Here is a 14,478-nt window from a genome sequence, read left to right on the forward strand (position 1 = left end):
AAGGATAAAGCAGATGTTGAGATTAACATGCATGTAGAATTCTGTTTACATAATCCTGTAATGGCAGTTATGTTGAGCTGATTGTTTATAATAATGATAGCTGATTTAGGTTCAATCTACTGTTTGGATAATTCTGAAGGTCATGGGATAGCCCATGGCTTCAGAAGAATGGCAGATAAGGTGTTTGGAAAGAAATGGTTCCTGAATGCATATGATATCATAAGAGTTTTCAGCTGTAATTTTGTCAGCAATGTATCTTGAATGGCGAGCATTGATCTATAGAAAAGAAATGGAACTAAGAAGAGGGTGAGATGAGCTCTGTGAAGCAGAAGGTATGTGGTTTAAATTATCCATTACTGATTTTTATACGAGCAAGTTATAACTCTAGAGATATTTGGTACAACGAAAACGAATAGTATTAGTATTAATGGAGGCAAATTATGCAAGAAAGCAAGCTTATGCAACATAATCAAACAAAAAAAAAAAAACATTTCACCTATCCATCTCCTTCCACAATATCCGACTAAAGTTTGTTCCAGCAATCAATCACCCATTGGCTAAAGACGAACTTCTGCACATCAGTTCTGCAACTCTACTTCTTTGTTTGTGGTTAATACACTTAGGTGCCTCATTCTTATGAGTGGAGGCCTCCACTGGCATAGTGGCCCCTGGAAACTATTATGGGAACAGTGCAAGGAATAAAGCCTAAATATATTCTTTCGCTACCGAAAATATGGGATCAGAAACCTGTTATCCAGTTTGTGGTCTTGAATTTTTAACCAATATTGAACTGGAAGGTAATGTCCTGTAAGGTATCCTCATATGTAAAGCCGTAATCTTATAAGTTTTTATAATAGCCACAATATCCTCCTTAGTCATGTCTTTTGAAATGTCATAGATCATTATAGTTGAGTTTTGACAACTTTGTTCTGTCGATCATGATCCCAGGATTTATAAGAGATTCTGATGTTGCTATCTTCTCAAGGTTGATCTTGTTGATCAGCAATTTCAAGTATTATGCCTTTATTTTGAATTGTATACATTTATTTGATTCTCATGTTCTTATATTCTTATTATAGGGTCTATAGGGTCTTATTATTCTTATTATAGGCTTCTGTATCTCTGATATCTTGAAATGTGTCTAAATCACACTGTTCTGAGGTGTGCAAAATCAATAGATTTATTTTGTTGGAATCTTTTGAAGGATGTACACAGAAGACATTGAAGGTCTCATGGTGTCTTTATGGAATTCCTTACTACTTTGTGTAGAAACAGAATTAGCATTAGTAAAGGTATATGAAAGACTATTAGTAGAGGTGCAAGAAAGCAAGTTTATATAGCATCAGCCAAAAAAATTGCAAAAATTTATATAGCATCAGCCCCTCCCATTTTACACTTTAATCCTTTAAGTGTTTAATCCTTTAATTATACTTTAAGACTTGAGCAAAAGTTGGTCATGAGAATGTGATGGGCTACCAACAAAGTTGTCAAAATAAGAAGCTCTGATTTGTAATTCTTCTAACTTGCAGACATTTGTTTTTAGTAAGGAGTGCAGTGGTTATGGTTTCTAAATCTGCCCATTTTCCCAACACAAAGTTTCAAGCCACTTTTTTTAACTTTGCTTGTCTCATTAGTAAGATAACCAACTACAGCTTTTTTCAGTTTGGTTTTTGCTCAATAAAATGAAGAAATATAGTTTGTATTAGTGTCATGAGAGACACTTGTTTTATTAGGACATGTAGCAAGGTAAGGGGGCATCTGTTGAGGCCCCAGTCAGTCCTACTGATCTGAACCACCATTGCTGTGTAGTTCCCTATTTTCTCCTGTAAGTAATTTATGTGCAGATGGAAGGACAGTTTTGAATCTAAGATGATACTCAGATATCTCAATTCAGTGACCAATTTGACGATTTGGCCACCAATCTTGATAAGAGGAGGTTTTCTAGTCTGTAAGATACCCTTTAGGAGGATTGATTTTGTTTTCTTTGATGAGTTATGGAGGTTGTAGAGAGCTATCCAGTCTTGGAGGATCTGCGGGGCTTGATTGTCTGAGGTCTCGAGGGATGCTCTGGCGTTCCCAGTCACAGTGAGGATTAAATCATCCACATATACTTGAGCATTTACTAGACTGATGGGCATTACATACTGGTTGAACAAAGAAATAATAATAATTGCCAGGTTACTATTTTCTAATTCTAATGATATTAGGAAGGGATCTACAAATCTTTCTGAAAGTGCCAAATATAAAATTTTATGACATTCCATATACTAGGAGTTGAGTCATTTGTCTATCTGCATAAAAATGGATGGACACAATAGGCATTTTATGCACATAGTGACAAATGATGCAAGAAAGCAAGCTTATATAGCATCAGCCAAAAAAAAAAAAAAAAAAACCCTACACATTTCACTCATCCATATCCTCCAAGAATTTATCTGTGAATTTATCAAAACCACCCACTTCCACAAAAAGAGATTGAAGCCTGTTCCAACCATCTACTGGTTGATTGCTGGATCCTTTCTCAGCTTGAATTTGTACCCCCTCTGGGTGTAGTCTCAGTAAGAATAAGAATGCTATCAACATTCAATCCATTCAAAGCCTTAAACACTTCAGTCAGATCTCCCTGTAGTTGCCTAGTCTCCAGACACTGCAATTTGCAAAACTGAAGCTCTTGTTTTAGTAAGAGCACTCTTTCGGAACAAAATAGTGCTCTTACTAAAAACTTTCCAAATCTGGCTGCCCTTCTCTGCACCCATTCCAGCAGTTCTACTTCCTTCCTAAAGGCATATAGTACTCAAGATGCTATTGCCTTGAACAAAGGGATAATCACTTCCTTACCCCTGCTAGCAAAGTTTCTATATGTCATTAACAAAACCCCATGAGCTGTCCTGACAGCATGCCGACACTGTTCAGAGAATTTCATATCTGACTGCACAATTACCCACAGATCTTTTTCATTTTCCATTACCCTGAGTGTAGCGCCACACACACACACAGTTGTTAAATTACTCTGGGATTGCTGCCATCCATATGCAGTACCTTGCTTTTGTCAATGTTAAACTTCTACTGCCATTTCTCAGCCCGTTGACCTAATTTTCCTAGATCTTGTTACAGTAGCTCATCCTGATTACTGTCATAACTACCCTGCCTTTGTATTATCAAAACACTTGGACATTAAGTCTGATATACCTTCATCAATATCATCAATAAATATTGAAAACAAAATGGGCCCAACACTGAATCCTGGGGAACTCCACTAATAATATTAGTCCACAAAGAGCAGTTCCCATGGATAACCACTCACTGTCTTCTTCCACTTAATCATCCCTTTATCCATAGCAGTACCTTTCCCTTAATGCCACACTGCTCCAGTTTGTATATCAGTCTTTTATGTGGCACCTCCATAGCCAGGTGGGCAGGAGCAGCAGTGCGTAGCACACGCTTCTTGATTAGACCGGGGTTCGAGCCTGTGAACACCAAATACGGAGGATGCGGAAAGGTCAGGGAATGACCACCACATATCCCTGGAGCAATATGGCCTTAGTTGCTAATGCTCCTAAAAAAAAAAAAAAAAAACCAAATAACAACAAAACCAACAAAAACCGTCTTTTATATGCAACAGAATCAAATGCCTTCATGAAATCCAAGTATATGATATCAAAATTATATTTTGTGTCCAGTTACTTGGTCACTGCATCGTAGTATCCATCCAGATTATTTAGACCAGACCACCCCTTAATAAATTCGAGCCTGTGAACACCAAATACGGAGGATGCGGAAAGGTCAGGGAATGACCACCACATATCCCTGGAGCAATATGGCCTTAGTTGCTAATGCTCCTAAAAAAAAAAAAAAAAAACCAAATAACAACAAAACCAACAAAAACCGTCTTTTATATGCAACAGAATCAAATGCCTTCATGAAATCCAAGTATATGATATCAAAATTATATTTTGTGTCCAGTTACTTGGTCACTGCATCGTAGTATCCATCCAGATTATTTAGACCAGACCACCCCTTAATAAATCCATGCTGTGACTGCACTATAATTGCATTCTTATCTAGATGGTCCTGAATTACTTCTTTAACCAGTGACTCCATTATTTTCTCTGGAACAAACAACCTAACAGGTCTGTAATTACTCATGTCACCTTTTGATCCCCCTTTATGAATTGGGGATACATCCCACATCTCTAGTCTGTAGGGACCTTCCTGAATCCAAGAATGCTCTCATAATTTTGGCTAAGAGTTTTCTTATGTCCTTTGCTGCCTCCCTTAATGTAATTTTGATAGATTCCATCCACCCTTGATGCCTTTTTTTATATTTTGCTTCAACAATTTCTCTTCCACTTCCCTTTCAGTTATCACAAAATAATTTAGCTCTTCATTCTACCTGCAGATTATTTCTCTTGCAGAAATGATTTGCAGGTAGACACTTTCTGATTTTCTGGTACATTTTTCATCGGTGGGCACTTTCTCAGGGTGAGGCCCTATATTATCCTTACTGGAGTATGGGTGATTACAGGAATAGTGATGGATCATTCAGCTGTCTGTAGGTTTTTTTTGTTTTGTTAAACACTGATATGTAGGGTTCGTCATGTAAATTAAAACATTACAGAGTGGAATGAAGTGTACTGATTTGCTTCCATTTTAAGTATGTGCATATCTTTTGTCTGTTGTCTATTGAGTAACTATTGTGATTCTTGACATTCCTAGCTATATTTCTTAATCACAAGTTCATTGTCCACAAACCTTGTTGAGAGTTGGGATGTGTGAGACGTTTGATAGTTCTTTGTTTTCAAAAATCTGTCTGGATGTTCTTGATGATTCCCTTAATACATTGTATTTCTATTGAAATTTAATTGATATTTCTATAATTGGGAGGTACTAGAGTAGCCAACCTGTGATAAAGAATTTCATAGTATGAGGTAATGTAAGAATGTCTCTTTTCATTGCAAACTTTGATTTGCATTGATTTGATTGCCTATAGAAATTATATAAATTGCACTTATATTTAGTCTCTCATACTTTTAGTCATGTGTATATACTAAATATACAAAATATTTTTGTAACTTCAGTCTTTAAGCCCTAAGTTATTTACATTTGTGATACTGCACATCCCTTGGCATCTCTCATTGTGGGGATAATTTCATTATTGAAATGGGTGTAATTTTGTTAAACAAGTAAGATAAGTGTTTCTCAGATTCCTACTGTTGCTGTCATTTCCATATTTCAGAAAAAGTTTCAGTTTTTGTAGACTGGAATTCTAAATGAGTTTGGTATCAATTAATTATTCAACTTTTTTATTATTATTATTGCAGTAAAGCTACAAATCTAGTACTCAAAATCCAGCACTTTTCAAAAATTTTACTAAAAAAAATAATGTGCTATCGCAAGGAAAAAATTTTATTTATAATTCAGTCTTTCTATGATTCTTCTCCATTAGCTCAAATTTTTGCCTTCTGATTATGTCATCATATAATATCATGAAACTTTCATCTTCATTCATTAATTCTCCCATCAGAGCCTTATAAATCTCAGTTACATACAATTAGATGTATGTACCTAACTGAGGTACTTAAATTGCCTAGTTATCAGGTTCTATAATAGCCCTCATATTAAGTCTCTCCTTATAAGGGCATCCTTTAGCCAATCTCTTAGTTACATTGCCTACATTTGAACCTTTTCAAGGAGCTTAATCTGTTTTTTTGAAGTGTTGGAGAATACTGTAATTGAGAAGTTGTAACTCTGTACCTCTATCCTCAGACACAATGATTAGTCTGAGAGAAAACTGACTATACACTTTCTCCCACACCAATAAGATAATAAAATGCAGATATTAATATGGAAGCTTGATTAGAAACTTTTATACCATGCATGATAAAATTTTTAGAAGTGTCAAGAGCAATTGCCTGAGTTTCTCTATAGTATTTCATCTGTCCAAAGTGAGTAATATAAGTCTAGATATCACCACTGATGGAATCCATATTAGTAATCATTAAGCAGATGGAAAGTTTCAAGATAGTGTTAAGAGTTAGTGGTTTGTAACTTTTCCTATTACTTTTGAATTTAACTGCAGAAGTGAGGTAATTGCTGTGGGAGGTTAATTAGAAGGGATGAATCGAGCATCTTTTTTTTAGGATTTGTCTGGATATGAGAAAATATCAAGGCAGAAGGGAAACTTCTGCCTTGATATTTGATGAATTTGAAACCCTAATAGAATAAGAGAGAGTAAAAAAAAAAGTAACTCAAAATGTGAGTTAATTCTGGAGCACAGGTTTTAAGAACAAGTGAAGAAATGCCATCAGGATCCCTCAGCATCAAGACTGCTTATAATTTTTTGAATGTCTTTCTGTTGGAAAAATAAATGGAGGCACTGAATGGGATATGTTGACTGTGGTAGGAGAAGATCTACCAAGATCATTGATGCAAGAGTTAGGCACAAAAATAAAATGCCAGTAAGTCAGCTGTGTCATTAGATTAAGATTCATTAGAACCATTGGAAAGTAACAGAAGTGGAAATATTGTGGAATGAGAAACAAAGAATTTTGCCCCTATGAGAATAACTTCTCTGATATGATCTGATCATATATTAGTATCAGAATATTTAAAATAGTAGTCCAACCAAGGAAAAGAGGAATAAAAATCGCACAGAGTATTCCGTTTGCCATTTGAAATAATCTTGTATTTCAAAGAAATGACAAAAAGCTGAGAATGGCAATGGTATAGGGGCTCCTTTTGGGAACAGGCCATCGCCAAGTTATGATCTGAGGTATCTAAGGGACCATTGAAATTAATTGTGTACATTTTTGGAGGATTGTTGGTGAGGAAAAGATCAAAGAGTAGTAAGTGGGTGGCTTGGATTTTTTGTTATTCTAATAGGTAAATGAAGTTGGGCAGGTCATTGGTAACAGCAAAAGCTTCAACTGGGTCTGTGCAAATAAAATATTGAAGCCAGCCAGTTGGAATTATGAGCATTAAAATCAACAAGGAAAAAATAGGTCACTGTTAGTAAAATTAGATTGCAGAAAGTTTGAGTTTCAGAGAAAAAATTCAAGAAACTGTGAGGGATTTGTAAAGTAGGGAGAATGATAGAGAAACAGATGAATTTGACAAAATAGGGTAAAGAAATTTTAAGCCAGAGGAGATGAAAAATAGTGAGAATTCAGCTTAGGATCCATCTGACAAGGAATATCAAAATGGACAGATTGCACTGGTTATATGGTGCAAGGATGCTGGAGGCTTTGCTGTACCGGCCAAAAATAAATAAATAATTAAAATAAAATAAATTAAAGCAAACCACCTGTTTTTTTTTTTTTTTTTTATGAAAACCCCAAACACGAAAGGTATCAAAGCCTATAGTACTTAGTACCGTGCATGGGTTGAAGGAGAAGTATGGGGGGGATTCCAGAAACTTTGCTCTAGAGACTAAACATGGGTTTCACCACTTCAAGCCTCCAATAAGCAAAGTGGTGGTATTTCACCGGTTCATGAAAGTCATCTACCACCTACAGAGACTCCCTCTTTGTATAGTTACCTATCCAATTGACCTTTGAATCTCCCAAGCTGTCAGCCTTGATCACCCACGAAGGCAATTTATTCCAGTAATCAACAACTCTCAAGTAGTCAATCACTACTTCGAGAGTAGTGTGTGTGTTTGTGTGTTTTGGAGCAATTGCTACCAAGTAACCATAACCCTCTACTCTTGGCTGACAGAGTACAGACATAGAATTATGCACTGTTTGATCCCAATAATTTCTAATCTGTTGTTCAGTTAGGTGGTCTACTTTATCTGTGACCTATGAAAACTGTTTTAAAGCTGTACCCTTGAGATATAAGGAATATTAGATTTCATCATGATTTCTGTCATAATCTCACAAGATATGTCTCCTACTGCATTATAGAAATCATGTGGAGATGCTGGAGCCAAATGATTGTTTTCAGAACTTCATAATGGTTTCCTCCAGTAATCAGTGTAGTGAGATTCCACCAATTGATGTGGGTGTTATACCACCTAGTATTGCCTAGTAATCCAGTGGGTCACCCATTTGTTGTTTGGTGTGGATGTCACCCCCTCAGTTTTATTTACTGGTTCACTTCCAGTATATTTGGGGCAGTGATTTTAGTCCTTTTGTGGAATATACCCAGAGTTACTAATAGACCCTCCATCTCAAAGGTGCAAGCAGAGGTTTTGTTGTTGCAGAATTATTAGACTATGCCAAAGCTTGACCCATTCATGTGAGTTCTAAGTAAGTGCTAAATCTTAAGAAGCCTTCCTTAGCTATCATTGCTGGAAGAATGTCCAAAACAAACTTCAGGGACCAATATACTGTTAAATGTTTTAACTTTTTATTAATACAAACTTAACTTTTTAATTTAATAATACAAAAGTTAATAATTCTTAATTTCAGTGATGTTCATCATTTAAAAATATTTCAGGGTAAAAAATTACCTCTTGGTTGTGCTACAGATGGAGAAGTATCTGATGAAGATGACACTCAGGAAAGTTTTGGCAGTAAGGTAATAGTAACTAGATTGCATTTTATAAAAATAATTTTTTTTCCTAAGTTATTTTTATTTTGTCATGACCTAAACCCTCATCAGTTGCCTGTTTCACCTTTTGTGGTTCTCCATCTAATGTTTATATGTGTACAAGTTTTATGTGCATTAAATTATTTTTGCCATATGTGATCTGGCAATGTGAACTTATGACAACAGTTGGAAGTTATGATTAATCAGGATTTTAATTACCTTTTAAAATTTTGATTTCCCCTCTCTCTCTCTCTCTCTCTCTCTCTCTCTCTCTCTCTCTCTCTCTCTCTCTCTCTCTCTCTCTCTCTCTCTCTCTCTCTCTCTCTCTCTCTCTCACAGAAAAAAATTAAGAACCACATCACTTTGAAATTATACAGTTCATAAGTTTTGTTTGTTTGATTAAGAAAATTCTGCTTTAAATAGACAACACAGTCTGTTATTAAATAAAAGTTTAAATATCCATTTTATACTTTTAAAACCTACTAATTCAGTTCTGAGATATCTTGGTTATCTGTTATTACAGCAAGCAAAATCAGTCAGTCAATCTTGAGAAAATTTACTATTGATTGATTGAAAATCACAAGCATATCTTTACCTTTATGCTGTTTCTAGTATATAAATCATAATATAAAAGTTAATGTGTAAACTTTATGATGGATCATTTTTATTAGACACTATTTATGTATCTATCTTGGAAATTTCTCTGACTTTTATGTGGCTGTCCTAGAATATAGAGAAAATTTATTGTATTTTTTTTGAAGTGGAGATTATATCTGAATTCGGATCCCTTCATTTTTTTCCTAGACTCCTTCAATGGATGTTCTTTGTTATATAGCCAGTCATATCTACTGATGAGAAAATGTTATAATGGCATTATAGGGATATTATAACATCCTTACAATGCCACCTGACATCCTTTATAACATATGGGACCCACTTCATGGATAAATTTAGGACCTAAAAACAATAATAAAAGTTTATTATTTCCGCTGCCATTTTTGTGTTCCAGCAACTATATGCTTACATTTACAGAAAATGCCCAAAAGGACCACTGAGTACCTGAATACAAGCCTGCAAACCCTCATCATAGACCTCTTCACCCCTCAAAAGTTTTGGGTATCTGTCAGATTTGTCATTCCTCTTGGTGGGTCTTCCACCATCTCCGCAGATTGGGTTGCTGTTCCAGCGCAAACCACAGATGCTCGATGGGATTGATGTCTGAGGAATTTAGATGCCAGGGCAATACCTGAAAGTCTTCCTCATGTTTTGCGAACCTGGCTCGAACAATCCGGGCAGTGTGGCATAGTGCATTATCCTGCTGAAAGACGGCACCGCCAGAGTGGAAGACCGTTGCCATGAAAGGGTGTAACCAGAGGTAATTCTGGCAGGTCCTGACTCCTGGTTAGCAGTGATGTTTAGGTAGTAGTATAGAGTGTGTTTAGTGTCAAACGGCACCAGGGTTTCCCCCATCTCCGCGTTGTATACATTGTAGGTGTGAAATAGAACGCTGTCAATGCCAGAGGTTTAAAAGTGTATGGATCTTGTATATATGTGTAGTGTTGTGTACCATTTTTCCTCTGGTCACTTGGCCGCTGGGCCCCTAATGGGACCCAATGTTGCCCACACTCTGTTCCATGGAGGCAGACCAGGTACATGGATATTATAGTTATTTACTCTGGCAGGTCCTGCCACCTAATTTCCTGAGATTTCAGTGGCTAGGACTTAAAAAAAAAAAAAAAAAAAAACGCTATAGATAGGGGTCAGCCAAAAGATATGCAATAGTACTAGTTATGCAATTTAACAAGCACTTTAACAATGATTCGAACGCTAGTTGTAAGTTAGGGGGGGGGAGGGGAGACTGAAGGCTGGGGCAAAAATACAGAGATATGGAATCCATAGAGAAGATGACCCCCAAATCAGTGGAGGCAGGCCTGCCCCACCAGAGCGGAAAGAGGGGCAGCAAAGGGGAAGACCAGGGGTAACCCCCCCTCCTGCCCGGGAAGTGGAGGCAAAGAACAACGCAAGGGAGCGTGGCTAGGAATGCCTAATGGCAGCAGCTGAGCTGTGCTGGTGGTTGTATCCCACCTGGAACAGCATTCTACAGCATGCCGGCTAGGAACAGCCAACAGCATGGATGACCTTGTGGTCCATAAGGTTCCCATGGCCATCTGTCCATTTGGTGGAGAAGCTGGAATAGAACATGCAATTTATATCATTTGCTCACACACACATTTTTTTTTTTTTTTTTTTTTTTACATTTTATAGTTTTTTTTTCCTTTCTTTATTTTCTCTTTTCTTTACATTTTATAGTGTTTTTTTTTCCCTCCATTTCAAGGTAACATTCTATTGTTTTTGCATTTTACAACTTTTTCTTCTTTTTCCATTCATCCATCATTCTCATTCACCCCAGGGAGGGGTGAATGCATATGATGCCCGACTTATTAAACAAGCAAAACTGACACCATGCTGTCAATCCTGCCTGTCCAATTATTGTTTTTAAAATAATTTAATGCTTGTTTAACCATTGCTTTAAAGACAAAGCAACAATTTTAACAAGCAAATAATTTAAAGAAAGTTCACATAATTTAAATGACAAAAACACACACACACACACACACACACACACACACACACACACACACACACACACACACACACACACACACACACACACACACACACATTTATATAACAATTATACTAAGGCTAAATTTTTTTTCTTTTAAAACAAACTTCCTGTCATACTTTTACGTTCTAACCTTTCGACATTTATACATTCAACACTATTTCTTGCATTAACTCACTCATCCAGGCACACACTTTTACACCCTTACATTCACACAGCCCATTTCACCCAGACTCCACAGTCATTTGCTAATTTTACTCAATTTCCACATTTACTCTTTCAGAATTCACCCCTTCTCACACATTCATCCCTCACACACCCAGAGGCTGTTGTTGTTGTTGTTGTTTGGTTTTTAGGAGCATTAGCAACTAAGGCCATATTGCTTCCGACACACACACACACACACACACAAATTATCATTCACTCACTCTTCCTAGCATTTCCTTTCATACTCTCGCTTTTACATTCACTCCAGTTCTCATTCATACTAGCATACTTCAGAAACCTGCAGCTTACTAGTTTTTTCCAGCTGACAGGTAACCCTTGTTGCATGTCTATACCAGTCTCTTTAAAGTCCTTTCCGTGAGCATTGTCATGTTTGGGAACTCAGTCTATTTTGGTTGGATGCATGCTATGATAAGGGTAGTTCCAGCCTGCCTTTATTTCCATCAGTCACATTTGGTTATTTTCCTACCTCTATGGTTCACTGGCAATGAGTCAAAGGAGTCCCCAGGGGTAGGCTGTTAACTCTGGTAAAGTCCTGGTAATTTCTGAGTTAAGTCATGTAGAGATTTTGTCATTCACTGGGCATGGGGAGGGAAATGGGCTGGTTATATATTTGGTCTATTGATTTGCTACAGGGACTGGTTGAAGAGCTTGTCTCTGCAAGGTTTGGCTGATTTCAAAAATGGTTTGAGCATACTTGGTGACGGCCTTGTAAAAGACCTCCTCCATGATGAATTGGTGTTCTTGGCCCCTAGGAAGGGGTTTCCACATTAGTTTGTTCACTGTGCTCTCTAATATCATCCCGTATTGGACTGTTTGTAAGCGTACTGCAACTGTGATTCTGCTAGCAGCCATGAGGTCTTCCAAATGTAGTTTGGTTTACTGGGTCCTTTATGATTGCAACAGAGGCCAGCTTTTCTACAATTTCTTTGCCCAGGATTTCATAAATTTCAATTGTTTCTTGAGTTTTTGGCTTTCTATTTCCCTTAGCACTAAGAGACCCAGGTGGGCATTTTTGTATTTCGTCGTTAGTTTTGCCGGGGGGGGGGGTTCTGCATTTTGCGATTGATGTCTGTTTCTAGTGCATTTTTACTTCCTGTTTTGAAATCGGCGTCTTGCGTATTTTCACGCATTTTTTTTGCGTTTGTTTGGAGTTTCTGTATCTTAATAGCTTATAAGATGTTAGGAGACATTGAAAGCTATCCAGCGATGCTAAAGGTATGCTAAAATTCACAGAATAACTGGAGATATTAGCATTTAAAGTTGTGTGGAGGACGGAAGTTTCTGGAATTTCTAGTTCTATAACATAGAAAACTATTTTAATTTTGTGTAAAATCTCCGAATAAAGAAATATTAATGTATGCTATATAATAGATAAGCTATATTTCACTTTTTATAATAGTAATATTTCTATTATTTCCACAGTTCTGAGCCTTGACAAAATAGTAGGTGGTTACTGCAAAATCGCTAGCGATATAGCGATTGCGAAGCAACGCAAACAACAGGTCAGAAATGTGTAAATAGGCTAATATTATAACAAGAAAAACACTTGCCTGTGATTCTTCAACTGCAGTCATAAATACTTACCTTTAGTTTCCTCTGGTCCATCTTGGAAAATGCCAATTCTAAAAAATCTAAACGTGGGTTATTGGGAATGCCTTTCTCCAAAACAATCAAGTTCTACTCATCTCTACACGTCGTACCTTCTTGACGACAACTCTATGTTTAGGTAGGTGATAGACATCAGAGTGCCTGGCACATGGATGACTGGACCCAGGGTATCCCAGCAGAATATCACCCAAAGCATGACACTGCCACCACCGGTTTGTTTTATTCGACGGTGCATCCAGGTGCCATCACTTCCCCAGGTAAACGATGCACACGTACCCGGCTGTCTACATGGTGCAACAGGAAATGTGATTCATCAGATCAGACAATCTTCTTCCAATCACTCAAGATCCAGTTTCGATGCTCGCATGCCCATTGTCGCTGGCAGAGCCCCATTTTCAGCAGGATTTGATGTACTGTGTGCTGTGATACATTACTCCCGTCACCAGCATTCCGATTACCAGTGAGTTGCACCACAGTCACCCTTCTGTTGCCGTGTACCATCTGGCAGAGCCTTCGCTCACCTCGAGCATTGATGAGCCATGGTCGTTCAACACCTCGTCGGCAGTTCTTGGGTTCCCCTCCTCGAACCACTTTCAGTAGAAACCACAGATGACCATGAGCACCCCACCAGCCATGCCATTTGATATGTTCTGACCCAGTCGTCCAGCCATTATAATTTGGCCTTTGTTAAACTTGCTAAGTCTGCTGCCTTTCCCATCCGAAGAACAAGAGAAACACTGATTAACGGAGTTCGGTATCAGGTGTTTTTTATACCATGACCCGACCTGCGCACGTGCCATAGTTGACCTGCAGTTGCTTCGATTTGCACAATGACTTGCTGGTCATAATGCTTTGGCTCATCGGTGTATATGCACACCCATTGATTACTAATGTACACTCTGTTCATATTAAGGAAGATTATGGAAATGTAAAACATTAAGATCAGTTATGACCAGTATAAATATGATGTATGTGGGCAACTTCAAGATGCTGGAATACCTTCTAATTTTGAATGGGAGGTTTCACTGTTCATTTTCATTATCTGTTTTTGTGATAACAGCCATTATATTAGCAGGAGAAGCTATAGGAGAAGAGAATAGCCCGCCATAATTGAGCTGCTCAATTTCTTGATTCCAAGAAACAGTTTTTCATCCACAACTATACGAATCCGGGACTGATACAATTTGTTAAAGCATTGAATCCCCAGGGTGACACCAACAGGCATATTCAATCTGTATTTACAAAATTATCTGATGCAAAAGTACGAGGTGGCATATTTATTGGTCCAAAAGCCAAGCTGATGTTGGCTTCACCAGAACTGCAAGACAGAGTGATTGGCGCTTAGTGAAATGTTTGGCGGTCATTTTGCCAGGATTTCTTCTTGAAATGGGAAAATGGAATGCTGAATATTAGCCGAGCCTAATTATTTGCACACTCTCCTGGATTTTTTTCTGGCCAAATCTGGGTGTCTTTAGTGAAGAGCA

General features: G+C 37.5%; 1 protein-coding gene across 1 annotated transcript in view; it reads left to right on the top strand.

Moving 5' to 3' along the window:
- LOC150077580 (inactive phospholipase C-like protein 1) overlaps positions 1–14,478 on the top strand; it is a 649,255-nt gene that overhangs the window by 245,657 nt on the left and 389,120 nt on the right. The window contains exon 13 of the mRNA XM_090386715.1: positions 8,440–8,520. Coding sequence (XP_090242841.1) covers positions 8,440–8,520 — 81 coding nt within the window. The remainder of the gene's footprint in view (positions 1–8,439; positions 8,521–14,478) is intronic.

The sequence above is a fragment of the Mastigoproctus giganteus genome, chromosome 12, assembly GCF_048544385.1.
Source record: "Mastigoproctus giganteus isolate SK-2022 chromosome 12, ASM4854438v1, whole genome shotgun sequence".
Lineage (NCBI taxonomy): Eukaryota > Metazoa > Arthropoda > Arachnida > Uropygi > Thelyphonidae > Mastigoproctus > Mastigoproctus giganteus.